The 17,361-nt window shown below is 32.0% G+C and overlaps 1 protein-coding gene across 2 annotated transcripts in view; it reads right to left on the reverse strand.

Annotated features, from left to right (window-relative positions):
• Window positions 1-489: 489 nt before the first annotated feature.
• LOC138709284 (uncharacterized) overlaps window positions 490-17,361 on the reverse strand; it is a 43,248-nt gene continuing 26,376 nt past the window's right edge. For both annotated transcript variants that reach the window (XM_069839940.1, XM_069839939.1), the window contains exon 6: window positions 490-16,602. In XM_069839940.1, the coding sequence (XP_069696041.1) occupies window positions 16,222-16,602 (381 nt within the window). In that variant the 3' untranslated portion in view covers window positions 490-16,221. The remainder of the gene's footprint in view (window positions 16,603-17,361) is intronic.

Here is a 17,361-nt window from a genome sequence, read left to right on the forward strand (position 1 = left end):
ACATAGGCTATATTTCTAATACATCTATTATTGGAAATGTGTTGTGTACAGCACCATGGAATATAGAAATATTATATATGGATCTTAATTCATAGATGCCAGTTTCAGCAACTTCAGACTAAAAAAAAGGAATCAATCAATCTTCTTAATGTATCCAGCTGTTTGCTGACAACATAAAGTCCACTATAGTCCACTGTAGTCTATTCAGTTGTTTTTCACGAGAAATGAGGAGTATTTTGATCAGTGTTCATTATAGATGCCTGCTGCTAGCAGCCAGAGTTGGAGTGTAGTCAATATATACTGCAGGGGTGTGTCTTCTGCAACTGGTACTGATGATTTTAATTTACTTCTCTTGTGGTTTATGGATGGACAGTATATAAGAATGTTAAAGGAAGGGAATGAAATGTTCATCAGTGAACAATAATGATCATAGAAGAGGATTATGGATTGTTTGCATTACAGAATACGACACACACAATGAATATCATACAGCACTTGTCAGGCAATATATTATAAAAAAATTCAGCACACACAAGACAATGAAATTCACCCCTATAAGTAACAAAGAACAACAACGATATGAAGGGAAGTTCTGCCAATATGGCAAGTGGAAATATGGTCAGATTGGAGTATATAATATGGTTGACTAAATGCACAATTTACATAAAAAACTTCTTTCTCTTCACTGTTACATTTTTTAAATATGTGAATGAAAACTTTACTACTAATCTTCGTTGTGAGAAACTTTTCTAAGTTCTTGTATCATATTAGATTTATACAACATTTCCACATATTCTTGATGAAAATAGTGATACCATTTGCATGTTACAAGAGCCCACAAAAGTCTTGCATGTACTTGTAAAGTTTCAGAAGAAAGAAAATCTTACCTCACCATCACTTACCAAGAATTGCAGAGACTTAACAGGAGCGTAAAATGGTGACATATTTATCGAGACAGATCAAATCATAAAAATGGAAAATGTGAGCAAAAATTCATTACATTTTTCAGCAATCATAACAACAAAGTAACCAAAAATGAATCAGTCATTCCGGCAATAGAAACTTACACATTCAAAATTAAATATATGTAATATAATATATGTATTGTTATTTTTATTTAATCTAAATCTAACAAGATTTATAGCTCCTTAGGCCTTCATACTTGAAATGAATACATTTCTAAATAATGGGAATTCAAATATTTACAACTTTAATTGGAAATATGATCCAACTAAATATTATTTCACAGTCTCATAATAAGAAACAAAAGTCGAGGTTTAAGAAAATCCATTGATAAACTCCAACTCTATATGTAAATTTGGTTTGATTTTGACTATTTCATTGAAATACTACTGCTGAAGAGAATGGGCATTTTAGTTCTATACAATTCTGTTGTAAATTATGATTCAGTCTTAAACCATGTTTAAGACTTCGCAACAAAATGTATCAAAATTGAGTGAGGGAAATGTAAACAACATTAAGCCAACTTAAACAGAACTCTAATTTATGTAGACTAATAATGAATTCGTGAGAGAATATAATAGAGCTAGATGAAAATATGTTAACAGCATAACAGAAGAATCTAATTCTTTCATGCTTTGCAAACCTACATGGTTTATCTTGAAGTCTTCACTGATATATAAGGGTCATTTTCTTAAGTCATGGCAACTATGTTATATCTTCCGAATAACCGAAAATGTGGTTAGTTCAATATATATGTTTGAAAACCTGTTGTAAACTCTATGGGATGACACCGCCAGATTGCATTTGTGGCTAGTTGATAGAAAGTTAGTATGCTAGAGGCTGTGCTGCAAGATGGATGTAAGTAAAGTTGAACAGCGGTCGTACATGAAAATCGCACACAGCCGATGGTATTTAATGCCTGTATCATCATTGGCAAAAATGTATGGAAGCCTTGGGGGATTATTTTGAAGAGTGTTTGCTGTGAGTAATGTACTTTGTTTCCTTTTATGCATAATAAAACAATGATTTCTATTTACACATCTTTCAATTTCCCTTACCCATTGACTCTCGTACCCAGACCCAATTTGGTACTAGCATTGCGAAGCACATTCCAGTGACCTTCAATGGCAGATAATGAATTTTTATTCCTGCAATTTTATTGGCTGATATAATATAGTTGCCATGACTTATGAAATGACCCTCGTAGTATCAAAGGTGGAAACTTTGAAAGTTCGAGAATGATAATTGTACCAGTACTCAGAACTTTTACAGCAATTAATTTGTAACAAAATTTTACTAGCGCATTTTTATAAAATGTTCCTACGTGTGTGAGATTTTTAAAGAAATGGTGAAATTCGTGGACAGAATAAGAGACATGGTGAAGACTTAACAAGATCCTTGTATAATATATCTCACATATTTAAACTTCATTATTTATTCGATTCTTCTAACCTACTTTACTGAGAAAAACCCCAAAACTGTGTATATTTCTAATGAAGAAGAGGAAAAGATTAAGAAATATTGACTAATAATATCCGTGACTCAAATGATATCTTACAAATTATGTGAAATTAGTATATTAACTCACTGCCCATTCTCCTGCATGCAGTAATATTGTGAATTACATGCTACTTTGGTAATATACAATGGATTCTTAAGGTCCTTCTGTTATGCAAATATGATTACCAAGCCATTTACATCCCACATCCATAACATGAAACTAAATTCCTAACAGTTTCAATAATTAGCCAATAATCCTATCATCTGCCATGAGTATTCACACTTCTGAATATTTATCAGTCAGTCCAAACTGAGAGATGTCAGTCCATTTCTTCGGTGCATAATGAAACCTTATGTTCCACTCCATAAACTCTGTGAGAGACCCTGCACCTTGACCTGGTATAAGTTTTCAGGCAAAACAGAAGTCAAATACAGTAATTTATAAAGGGTTTCTCTAAATGGTACTGTATCATATAATTTTCATTGTAAAACTGAAAATTATATTAAGTTAAATGACAATTGCAATTAAAACAATCTACGTATACAGAAACAGAATATTTAAATGGGAGATAACTTAATATGCTAAACTGGCTAGTTAAAAAGACCAGTCTAACAGTATAAATAAATGGTTAAATAGTGATATTTAGTTTAAATGGAAGATAATTGATTTATTAACGAATGAAATGATTCCGAATGACTGTAATACATTTAGTTAAGATTCTTGGGAAATTATATTTTTATTTAAATGGAAAGTAATTTAATATAAAATTGAAATTGAAAATTGCAACTTACCAAAATTTGTTCACATTTGGGAAATTAAGTATATAAATTATATTTTACTTGAATGGGAGAGGAATATCAATATCACGAAAAAAATGAACCTATTTAAAATGACAGCTATGAACAGGCAATCTTAGGGTTAAGGTTCTTGGTAAACGACATAATTATTTAAAAATAAAAGGAAGATGATTTTAACCCATTAATCATCACTCATCAACATAAATGTTTACAGGCTGGAGATTCTTGGCAGTTACATTAGGAAGCACGAGAAACAACTTTTTTTAACACATCTAATATCAATTTCAGTTCCTAAATTAGTGTCACTTTAATATCCATGTTACAAAATCTCAATATGAGTTCATAAAGTATATATGTCATAAATAAAATTATCATCAAAATTGACGTTGTTACAACTGTCATGCAATAAAGTCGCTAATACAATATTTATCTCCTACTATTTGTAAATTACATTATGGCTTTAGGTCCTCGTGCATGATGTATTACCAGTTAAAAGTGCATATTTCAGTTAATCAATTTTTCATTATATACTAACATTTAAACACCACTAAATAAGATTATCTTACTTTCAAGCACAATTCAGGAAAAAATGAATAAGATAATGAAACAACATAGATAATTCCAAACAATACATAAATTGTACTGAAAGGGAACAAAATGAGAACAACATAACTTACATGTATATGAGAGAATGGAATCAAGATGTGCTGGAAACCATGAAAGAAAGTGAGATGTAACACATGAGCACAGCAACTGTACAGCTTGATTCAGGGATTTTGGCCCCTGCAAAAAGTAAGTAGAAAGACTATGAGCGAGTTACTCATCACTACCGGTGGGCTGGGTCACACAGATCAGGCCGTGCAGTCATAACACCTAACACTTTCTTCTTATCATGTCGCAGTACACTCCATCTTAAAACACAATATTCTTTCACACGTCCCGTTACTAACCACTACGTCTGTTGACTAAACAATGTCACGATGACTTATATTTTCTTGATATGAGTGTCCCTCAGCTACGAGCACAGATATTATTTTCATTCTTTCTCTTTCCTCTTCCCTCCTATGCACATATGTGATTAAATTTCTTTCTTATGACGCAACACATAGCTCGCTCACTAGCCAAACAACCAAGAACAGGGGCCATTAACGCTGAATCGAGCTGTAAAACACTTGCTTAAAAATGAGATATGGAGAAAAATAATAATTAAAACATATTTGTTATTACACAATGTCACATAATTCATCATGTGTTTTGTTTCCTTTTAATTTTGTGTGCTTTAAATAACAACGCCCATTACCTATTACATGAACATGAACATAACGTCTGTTTATATATTGTAAAACTTTTATATTTGAGCACTCTGCAGACCTCTACAGGACCTGAATTTAGAGACTTTACAAATAGCTTAGCATTCTTAAATTTATAGATAGTGATATAAAAGGAAGAAGGCGCAAAGTTCTTCTTCCAATGATTGGTAAATGTTGTTTCAGTCAATATGAAGCTTTCTCTGACATTTTTCAAAAACATACGTAATGAACACTTCATGTCATCGAAAATTGTTGTCTCTATGAATCTGGTAGGAAGGAAAAGGGAAGACTGGTGAATAAAACTACACTTGAGTCACAAAACAGTGAGCTCAAGACATCAATCCCATACACAACTTACTTCAATAATTCTGTTATAACCAGTGGTAGAATTGAGGGAAAATATTTACGGTATGTTTAACCAAAATTTTGCACCAGCAGAGAAAGTGTGAGACAGAGCCCATGTATCTGTGTTGGTATAGCAACTGACTGCTGGCTTGAAAGCACAGGTTCCATTCAGGCTTTTTGACTTTTCTTTTTGGCACATTCATGAAGCCTTTTCAGTTTCCAACTACATAAATATAATAGTTGCAATAAAGCTTTGTGTGTGTTCCAATCAAGTTTAGATTCCTTTTATTGATCTGTAATCAGTTTGTGGTATTAGTAGAGCAATGATAAAATCCTCAATGTACAAATGGATTGGAGAAGAACATCAAGAAAGGTGGAAGACAGTTCCTGATCAAAAGACTGGTAAGATACTTGTCAAGAGTTTCAATCAAACTCTTTTTAGGAATCATTATTCAAATGGATACACATAATTTAAAAAAAAAAAAAAAAAAAAAAACTATTGGACAAATGACTGGACAGGTAACACTTGCAGTCGATGGACTTACAACAAAATTCTCAACTGTCCAATTTGCGAGTTGGTAAAACTGGGAGAAGAAGCTGGATAACATATTCTTCTCACGTGTGAGGTTCTTGAGAGTAAAAATGGACACACTCTGGGACTTCATTACAAGTATTGGAAGAACCGATTTGGTTCATAGAACAGCAGTAATGATTATTTTGTTAGCAAAACACGGAATTAGGTATAACCACACTAATTATTAGAAACAAGTGAAAATTCTAATACTGATAAGGAAATTCTGAAACTTGTACAGTGCTCTCACTTTATAAGAAAATTGGATTATATCAAAATCTCGACATACTTTCCTGCGTGTCATGCTTGCAAGGTGGCAGCGTTTTCTGTTACTACCAGCAAATATCAGAAGTAACTAACTGTTGGGATGTTTTATAAAACTGGCTTCCCACACCACGATCGGGAGAGCATGAAGTCAGCTAGTGGTGAAATGATGCGAAATTTCCTTGTAAATTGAGAACGTTGTATAAGGAACATAACTGAGATAACAATGTTAGATACTGAGAGGTGTATAAAAAGCCCTACAGCCTCACACCTCAAAGTTAATCTATATCTGTGTGATGAAATACAATTCAATATTGCATAACTATTAATTAGTTCCATCTTCAATAGTATGGTTTTACATATTCCACAAGATGTAACCAGTAAGTAGTTCAGAAATGCTGGAAGATTGTACTGTACCAGTGTTGAGTGGGGAGAGAGAAACACCACTTCTATCACGTCTTAATAAACGTGATATTCTAAAATTTCATAGGATATAGGGGTTCTTTCTTAGGCCAGCAGAGAGTAATGCTACTGTTGAATTTCCTTCCAAATGGGGGCTCTACTTCCTTGTCTCATATCATTTCATAACCTGAAAATACAATTTTACCTTTTGCACACAGATATTCTTTCACATCATCAGTGCTAGTAGCTTCTTTAGTTTTTAAGAACTGTATTACACAATACAGGGCATACCACCTCACTTCGACCACTGGTACCACCTGTAAATGCAAAATATTTTGCAATAACCTTGGCAGTAAAACATTACACTTATTGCTCTTATTCATGAACAGTTAGCTGGTTTATAATCTTACAATTAACAATCAGTAACTTGAAATTCAAGTTGACACTTGATCAATAGAAATCTTTGAGATTCATTGACAAACAACTGGTGTTTCAAATGCGTAAAGGAAGAATTTATCTACCTAAATGAGTTACAATATCAGATCTTTTTACACAAAGGAAGCCTGTAAACGTCTATGCTGAATACTCTCTCATATCAGAAGTTTATAAAGAATGTACTGGAATACTGGTAACACTTTTTAGAACATAAGGTTTCAAATATGCTGTAAATAAACTGTGTTTCATATCACAATATTCAATCAGTACAAACTGGAAATATTGCACCCTTATAGAACAAACATCCCCAGAAAGTTAAAAATAATCACTCTAAAAACCTTAAGTTTTAAATTCATTTCTACGAGAAATAAATATGGATAATATGATAATTCATTTTTCAAGATAAAATTAATGAAATAATGAGTTCATTATCTTCTAAAATGAGTGCTAGGAATTAACAGATAAACAACTAGAGCATCGACATAAGAAAATCCTGTAAGTGACGCATTTGCTTCATCATTCAAATTATCTCAAAATAATATTTCTGACGTCCCTTAAAAAGAGAAATCATAAATATATAACACTGTCTATTAGTCTGTTCATGTTGAGACAGGTTTCATAAAAATAAAATGAACTGAATAATAGTAATAAGAAACAAAAGAAGAAATAAACCTCATGAGGTGAATGGTTTGGTACAAAGTGAGGCAACCAACATTAGCAATTGCTATAAATTTATGGAATATGTCATGTATTTATGACAATAAAATATGTGTTTCTGAGTCAAAATTGCCGAAGTTCTCATGGTTTCAACGATAGTCTGAAATGCAAACATTTATGTTTAAATAATGAAAATAGGAGAAGCAACAAATTATGTGGATAAAGCTAAGAATATTAATATTCTGTCTTCCTCAACGTTATAGGATGGTGGTTTCCAGTTTGTCCAATTTAGATTATCGAAGATTCATTAAGACTTCTTCCAAAGTTTTGGGGATCTACGTCAGTACTTTCTTTTTACATGGCAATATTTCTAGTCTGCTGTACAACATTTTGTCTATATGGGTATTCTTTTCACGTCTATGTAATTTTCTCACTTAACGATATTTTATATAAGTCATTGCCTTCTTTTCTTATCCTATTATCCTGTATACTTTTTGCTGGTTGAGTGGAAGAGAAGGGCTTACGGTCTTAACTCTGCCAGCTAAAATAAATCATTATTGCTTTTTTTTTCCCCCCCATTTTAGCATATAGATGTTCGGAGTTGTATCATTTTAATTGTGTCTACTATCGATTTTACAGCACATAATAACTCTCATAAAGGACTTGGAGAATGGTTACGTCCACATGGGCAACAGGTATTCCTTGTCTGGGAGTTCTGCCTAAAGAAACGAGGTAAATACTACTTCATGTTCGGGACAGTTTGCACAGTTTAAGTGATGTTAGCAACACCATACCTATAAAAAAAATTGAAGTTCTCACAGAATGAATAGGAACATTAAATGCAACAAGATTCAAATACCTTTCTTACAAAAAGGTATCTTTCCAGGAGTTTAACATTATTTTTGTTTGAAATGAATACCCTATGCAAGGCCAACAAAATCACTAATCTAATGAAAGAATTAAAATGTCTTATCTTTATTGTTGATTAGTTCACTCTCTCACTGAACCACTAAATTTAATACAGAAAAATAAAGTTATAAAATAATTGCATTATTAACTATTAATACTTTATAGCAACATTTTTTTTTTTTTTGGACTAAGATTTCAGATTTTTCAATTCACTTTCTTGTGGCACAACATTTCATATCAATCACAATAATACTCTGTCTTATCAGTAAATATGCTTCATTTTACACATTAATTTAATTTGTCTGAAATTGATATTGCTCTAGTTCTTACGCTGTTAATTCACTATCACAAGCTGATAATCTAATGAAGAACGTTGACTTGTCAGATGGGATTACATTTTATGAAAACCCCTACTTTGTGTAGTGCAACAACACCTGTACTCCAGACTAAACTTAGTCACTATAAGACTACAGAAAAGTCGCTAAAAAGACATTGCTGTTCTAGTGTACATAAACATTCACTGTCAGTTTGACAGGATTTCATACATTGATATACAAATCTGAAATTTAATCTTGGACAATAGAAGATTCTGCAAACTTCAGATGTAAGTTATGCTAATTCTCGGACAAAATACTACGTATGGTTGAACAATTCATTTCTGAAATATGGATATAAAATGCATCTTATATCTCAGCAGATCATCAAACCTATAGTCGTATACACTGTTTATACATACACTTCCACTTGTCCCACCACATTTGCAAGCCATGTCTTATCTCTTTTTACTGTACTTATCTCACTTCTTGCAAATATATTTAAGCAAAAAATGTTTACTCAGTACTCTGCAATATTAAGTTTCGTTACATCCTATATTAAATTTCTCAGATACCCGTTTTGTTTCTCAGAATCTTGTAAACAATCTTTCATGCCCAGCATTACTCAATGCAATATAAGCTAGTTATTAGTGTACATAGCAAGGAGTCAATAATTTCGTGGACTATTAGTCATGCAGTACTGATATGTATTGCATCTTATAATGCAATCTATATGCATATAACATTCGTTTAAAATACACAATTAGTTTATGCACGTGATTATGTAAAGAACTTTAGTTTAAGTGAAATGTTTTACAGTGATTGTGGCGCAATCCACCATTAGAAGTGTGCATATATGGAATTTTGTCAAAAGTTGAGCAAAACTCAACATGCTCCATCCTTCAAATTCGCACAAATTAGTACCGGTATCTTCTAATTTTTGTCCTCTGTACAAAAGACCTCTTTCATGAGTGTACATTATTACAACTACCGTAAAACGGGGTGAATAGGATCAGTGGGGGTGAATAGGATCAAAACTTTATTCTTGGTTATAAAGTTTGTTATAAACTGTACTTGAGCGGGATCACAGTCATTGGTTACTATTACTGTTCTAGTAAGCAATGACTGTCTTCCCGCTCAATTGCAGTTTATAACAAACTTTATAACCAAGAATAAAGTTTTGATCCTATTCACCCCCACTGATCCTATTCACCCCATTTTACGGTACTCTCTTAATTCTTGGAATGATTAAAAAAAATACTTTTTTTTTCTTCTTCAGAACTGTCAGCAGCAACTTTATCACTCCTGTATCATAACTGAAGAAATTACAACTATGTCGTCTATGCTGAGAGTAGCTACAGTCCACGAAATTATCCAGTCTATTACGCAATAATGTTCATTAATAAATGCAATGTTATTATTCGAAAAGTTGTTTAATTTCGGAATGTGACAGAAAATAAAATTGCCTCCATTTTTCTTTCTACTAAGATTTCTGAAGAAATCTAACTTAAGCATCTAAAAATAAAAAAGAGGTAGAAATAAAATTATTTCCAAAGAGAGCTTATTAGCATATGAGAAATTAACTGTAATACTTCATTTAATCATGTGGCTAGAGTTGACAATAAAAAGATGGCAGTATAACAGCAGCGGATGATAATGGGAAGAAAATATACTTAGTTTGTAATATATACTGTATTTCAAACTTGTCTTCTATTCTTGCTATGGGCTTGTTTAACTCTGTACTATCATATCACTGCATCCATTCTCTTGATAAGTTATTATACAACTGGTTAGCTTACAAATAATTTTAGTAGATGTTTTATATTCAGTGATTCAAGATTAACTCTTCCAAGCTATTAAAGCAAATGTCCACCAGACAGTAAAATTAGAGAAATAAATCAAAGCTTTTTAATCTCTAAAAACAAAAGTGTACTTTTAATGGACATCATCATCATCATCATCATCATCATCATCATCATCATCATCATCATCATTAATAAACAAATTAACAAGGAAAATACTACACAGATTCTAAACTGAACAGAAGGAGCAGGTGCAGTAGACTTCTGTTCTTCAATTTAGAATGTATGCAGTATTTTCCTGGTTAATTTATATTTTTTATTATTTTTTGTGTATGTTAAAAGACTTGGTACCGGTACTCAATTCCTTGAATATAACCTGATGATGTAAATTAAAAAGTATTTTTGTTTTCATAAGTTAAGAAGCTTCAAAAGTAAAATGAATCCATAGTCAAGAAAATGGATGATACTTCTATTGCCTCTAGGTTAGAAAAAGCAACATACTGTTAATTTTCTCTTGCAAAATGTAGCAATTGCATTGTAGATTGTTTACTAGTAATTCTTTGTGTATCAAAACTATCTAGAGTTCTCAATATTGTGTTCTGTTTCGTACATAAAATAGTGCACAACTCTTATCTGTTACAAAAACTGTTTATATTCATAGTCCAAATTTTACTGGACTAGAGGAAATAGGCTGGAACACACGTGTTGTATAGTAGTCAAGTTATGCTATTGAAGGATTGGTAATACAGAACATGAGCAAGTTCTTATGTACATAATTTACCTGAATGTAAGGCCAAGTCAAACCATGTGAGAGATAAATTTTAAGTTAAGATAAACCTTAATAATGATTATGATTATGTACTCCTATACATGTAACAGAACTTTGTGAATTATTTCATAGAGAAGCTAACTTGCCAGTTAAGTTTGTTTTCAACACCTCCCAAGATACGAATTAAGAACTGTCTAGAATTCATTAGTCTCATCAAACAGCATCAAATTCAATTTTTGTTAGGAAGCGGAATTAAGCATAACATGATAAACAAGGGTGATGACTAGGACAGTTAAATTTTAATGTGGGCGAAAAACTGGTAGATTCTGCCTCAAATCTTCTTTCAAGAGATATTGTTTTTGTGGACTTTAAATCTATGACATGGGACTTCCAGCTGTACTTTGTCTCTGAAGGAATCCAAGCTAAGAGTTTTTATCATACTTAAAAATCCCTCATCCTTGCTTAGATTTGAACCCAAGTACCTCGACAGACATGGTAACCATTTGGCCACTGATGTCTCAAGTAATGTTTCAGATGACATTTTTATAAGATAATGGTCATCTTGTTCTTTATTAATGAAAACAATGAAGCTCTGAAATTGCTTCATAACTACACAGGATATATAGATCACACAACACACAATTCCTTCTACTTTTTCTCTTGCAACTTTACTGTAATGACTTTTGATAAAGTAATCTAGCCAATGACTAATTCCTGCTGACTAAGCAAAGATGAGAATAAAAAGTGACACCTATTCATCAAGTCCGTATAGTTTGTATGTTGCCAATTCTTGCACATACTTCGTGCTCATAGACTGCTATTCTTACCATTGGAAACCATGGATAAATGCAAATGAAAATGAACAAATTGTAGATATACAAATTATGACTAATGAACCTAGTACACCAGAAAACCCATATAAGAAAGAAATTACTCTGCTTTATCTAAGCAGTCCCAAAATCTAATGATTAATGTTAATGTCTAATAACTATAAAAACTGAGAAAAGGAACCATTAATGAGACAGCAAATAAATGCATACAAGGAAAAGAAATAAGAAAAAGAATTTTATAAAATCAATATGTTATGGCATATTGTTCACCAGGAGATCCATAAGTTTTATGCGAGTAGACTTAATTAACAATAACTTTTATTAATAATTATTTATCGTAGATCCTTCTGGAAATCAGTGAATACCCATATTAAGAAGCAATACTAATTAAATTAGTAAATTCATTAGGATTCAGATTTAAAACATTATACAAGGCTGAGTCAAAAAAGTAACCTTAATATATAAATAAAAAAATCAGACTCACATAGTAGATCGTATTACTACATATATATATATATATATATATATATATATATATATATATATATATATATAAAACATCTGTATAACAGGAACACTTGCATTCAAAGTAGTGGGGACTATGTTGAAAAGTGATGAAGTGTTTGTAGTCTTACTGTACATATATTCAATTAATAAAACAATTATTAAAGTTACTTTTTGACTCTCCTTCGTATAATAGAAGTAGAATATACAAAATAAATAGTAATGTGTATAAATTAATTGGCTGGTTAAATTTTGTAATGAAGGAAATTTTAACATGTTTTATTGTCGTTTTTTAGACATTTTGGAATTTGAAAAGTGTGACGATATGAATAATTTTATAAAATTTAAGAAGTCGGTGTTTGACAGAATATTGGTTAAGTTATTTAAAAGGAAAACAGTGTAGTGTCCATTACGTAATAGAAAGAGGGTAAGCTGACAGCGCATGTGAATGAGCAATGAAAGTTCTATTTTACAGAAAGAAAAGAATTATTTTTATACAAAATTTGATCAGGAAAGATAACTACAAAATTGCTGATATCTTTCTGTAGAGGATATTCGTGACGCAAAGGCATGACTGCCATGCCTATATGTATGTCGTGGTGTTTTAAAGTTGAATTGTATATTATTACCGAAAATTAAAAGGTTGTCACATTTATAGACAATGTCAACTATCATTACAGGAAATTTTCTCAAATTCCAAAATGTCTAAGAAACGACAATAAAACATGTTAAAATTTCCTTCATTACAAAATTTAACCAGCCAATTAATTTATACACATTACTAGTTATCTTGTATATTCTACTTTATTACAAGAGAGAGAGGAGAAGCATGTACCTTTCATGTGATACAATGGAAAGGGTGGAATTTTCTGAACCGTATATTGATACTTAATATGTGGTTTCTCTTTTCTAGAACTCAAAATTTCATAACGTGAGGATTAAATAAATTATGTGAAGCAGTTTTCAAAGTCCTGTTACTTCTCGCATTTCATAGATGCAAAAGACTAACAGTGGAAGTAAATATACCTATAGGTATATACTTATTATGTGAAATACATGCATGCATACATTATCTATGGAATGTGTGAACATGTATCACACTTTACTAATAATTTAGACTTTAAGTTTCCCTCTACCATAGGCATGTGTAGGCCTTACACTCAGGTAAATTCAATGTAGAGCAGTTATGCATCTTGAGACAGGAGCCCAGTAAGATGGGCAACAAATGTATACAATATAATGAGTAAATATGATGACAATAACATATTGTTTGACATTCTGGCGATTGATGGTGTGATGCTTTTGGCAAACTGGACGCCATAGACATATATACACCCAACAAGAAGACTTCAGATAAAATATACGGCAAAACAATTTGCCTTAAGAGATCTTCACTACGAGAGAAAGAGAGCGCTAGTTTGTATTTTATTTAAATTTTTTTGTACAAGATAAGACAGTCACAAAATACCCTGCTGATTATGAACTAAGAACTCAGCATTTCTGAAGATCTAAGCTCACAATAAGTCTCAAAGATGATCTAAAAAGTACTCCTCCATCAGGTTACTATGTATAAAATATAAAAAATGATGTTTAATTTGGGGGAATACTTGGGCTGTATTAATACAAACATACTCGAACAGGATTATATATTGGCTTAAAATATCTTAGTTACGAATGTAATACACAATGAATTGCTTATAGCAACTTTGCTAATTATGATGGAGAGAAAAGGAAAAACATCTCAAATAGTATTATAAATTGTTAAATCTTCAGATTATACATGACAGGGTAAGAGCTCACAAGAATTAAGATCGAGTATCATGTGAGAACAATTCATTTACTGGGTTGTAGTGAATTTATCTAATGATTGAAATGATTTAAGAGACGACTAATACACAGTGTAACCCTAAGGAAGACACAAGAGAATACCAACTCCACAGAATTATTCATCTGCAATTAATATCATTTTATTTTAAGAAACTACAATGAAGAGGGTGATAAAACACGATTAAAAGGCTTAAAAACAATTTAAAATGCTTTTTAAACATGTTATGGTAAATGGAAGATTGGATTCATTTAAGTTACAGAGATGTATCGTAAATCTAGCCTGACAAAATATTTTTTTCTCAAAAAGCTAGAAATTTCGCATTGTTTACATTAGAATTCTTAATCTAATTGAGACAAATCGAATATTTTATATGCATTAAATTATTTTTTAGACAGCCATTCCTAAAAGTAGATCTTTTAATGCTAGGCAAACATGTTAAAAATTGGCTATTATACAGTAGCATGTGAAAAGTATTTTTAACATTGACTTTCAAGTGTATGCACCAATTATTGATAATATGTTTCCCACGAAATGTCACATGGAAGCAATTTTATTGCAAACCAAAGCAGTTGAAACAATGCCAGGCCAACTTTTGAAAACGACTGTTTTGATTAAAAACTATACACAAATTAAATAAAATGCTTCAAGAATCAATTTATTTATATCTATACGAAACAATTAACAATTAAATGAGATTCATTTTAGATATATATAAAACGACATTCAGCCCCCGCAAAAAAAGTGATGTTCTGTGACACACGCATGCACACACACAATTTCTTTACAATTAAATCTTTTATGACGAAGGTTGTATTGATAAAAATTTATTATTTTTTTTTTCTTCAAATCTCCTACAAATGAATCCGGGATTTTAGAGTTTAACATTTTAATGTTATGCTACGACAGTTTTTTCTCTTAACAAAATACTGTATATATTTTACACTAAATAGTGATTTCAGGTAAGTTGGATGCAATAAGTTATCAGATGGTGAGAAAAAATTAAATAGATTTTTAAGAATTATAGCACAATGTGAAACATTTTACAAAGAAAAAAAGGAAAAACAAAGTATAACTGAATTGAATTAGACTACAGTTCAGTAATTTGAACTACCACCATCCAACATATAAAAGAATAGAAGCAATGGCAATAAAATTTCTTAGAAGCAAGGAAGAAATTACTTTACAGACGACCAAAATAATGAGAATGCTGAAAAGCAACTAAACATAAAGAATATTACTGAACTTATAAAATAATGAAAAGAAAAACTGTACCAGATAAAAAAAACAGTATAATGTCTACTGTGTGAATACAAAACTAAGAATAAGTTAAGAATTAAATGTCCGAGAGATGGGTAGAACATTTCTATTAAATATCACTTAGAAATAAAACAGATCTGCAGGCCTAATCGTAAAGGTTGCAATGATGATGAATTGATGATTAAGAGACTATGACGACTGAAGTGTTTAAATAGTCACAATATTCACAAATTGTGAATAATCACAATGTCTTAGTAACCATATGAGTATTCGAATTTTCCGTTCTATATTACATAAATGTTACATTTTAATTAAATTCTATCTGCAGCAAACATAAACGCTTCTTAATTAATGAGATGAGAATTAATGTAGGTCTTCAGGTACCGAGGGCAGAGTATAGTAAGATCTGAAATAGTAAATGTGTTAAATATGGGAGAATATAGTAGCACGAGAGAAGAGTGATATGAAATTATTAAAATGTACGAGTTGACCCAAGTAGTCTCCCAATTGAGCTAACAGTAAGAACACCAACTTTTCAGAGCATAAAGTCTGAAATATCAGTGTGATTCAGCAGTCTGTGAAGATGCTAACAAGATTTGAAGTATGCATGCCTCATCACCACAGTACAGAAATCAGTAATAAACAGGCTGATCTTATTTCCTACCGTTACTTTGGCACTGGAAAGATTTGTTCATTATGCCATCCAGCAACGACCAGAATGTCAAAAATGTTATCACAGGAATCACAGATACCGGAACTTCTCTTAGCAATTGTGGTTACGGCATTGCAGCCTTGGAGTGTCTCCACCCCCATAACCACTCTTCAGAGAGCCTTCCAACGGACTATCCACCACAGAAATGTTACCTGACTCTTCACTGATCGTTGACAGTCCTGTAGCTGTAACACTTCCCATCGACTTGTTTATGACAACTTTTTTCTGAGGTCCGTTTGAAATAGGAGACTCAGGGTCTACCTCTGGGAAAGGGTAGTCTCCGAACCCTGTATGCAAGGACGTGAACTCTGATACATAGGGAAGACGTGGAATGCCATTTGCATTGGCTAGGTCCTGTTCAGAGGGTATGAACATGCGACGGTACTGGTGGTATCCCCGGATTGAAGATGACACAGAATCTGAAGTGCCATCCTGAAAAGATATATATGATTATACAGACTGCAATAGATACAATACATACATACACTGTTGCTTAGTATAGTAACCCTAGCAATACCAAGCTATTTAAAATAATACACTGTAACAACTGGGGGGAGGGGGCGAGATTGTGACTACTACAAAAATTAATATTAGAGGAGAAAAATTTGCTCCAGCGCCGGGGATCGAACCCGGGTCCTTGGTTCTATGTACCAAGCACTCTCACCATTGAGCAACGCTGAAGTCCAATCCACAGCACCGGATCGAACCCCTCTCCCTTTGTGCTTTGACTCCAGTTACGTAGAACCAAGGATCCGGGTTCGATCCCCGGTGCTGGAGCGAATTTTTCTCCTCTAATATTAATTGTTACCATAACAGATGTATTCTAGAGGAACAAAAAAAAAAAATAATAATAAATAATCTTTACGTAGAGTATACTACAAAAATGTTTAATTTTGAACAATTTATTGACATTTATAATGAGCAAATACTATGTACTATAGTAAAAGAGGAAAATTGAAATGGCATTGCATATTTTCGAACAATTACTTCAACATAACAGTATGAAAAATGTTAAGCATCACTTTCTTTACACCCTCCCCACATACTGAACAGGCTTTAGTTTTACTACAAAACTGTTTCATTTTAAGCAATTTTTTAAAATTTGTAATCAGAAAATAGTATGTACTATTATAAAAGAGAAAAACTGAAATGTCATTGTATATTTTCGAACAATTACTTCGACAAGAGGAG

This window comes from Periplaneta americana, chromosome 11, assembly GCF_040183065.1.
Source record: "Periplaneta americana isolate PAMFEO1 chromosome 11, P.americana_PAMFEO1_priV1, whole genome shotgun sequence".
NCBI classification, from domain to species: domain Eukaryota; kingdom Metazoa; phylum Arthropoda; class Insecta; order Blattodea; family Blattidae; genus Periplaneta; species Periplaneta americana.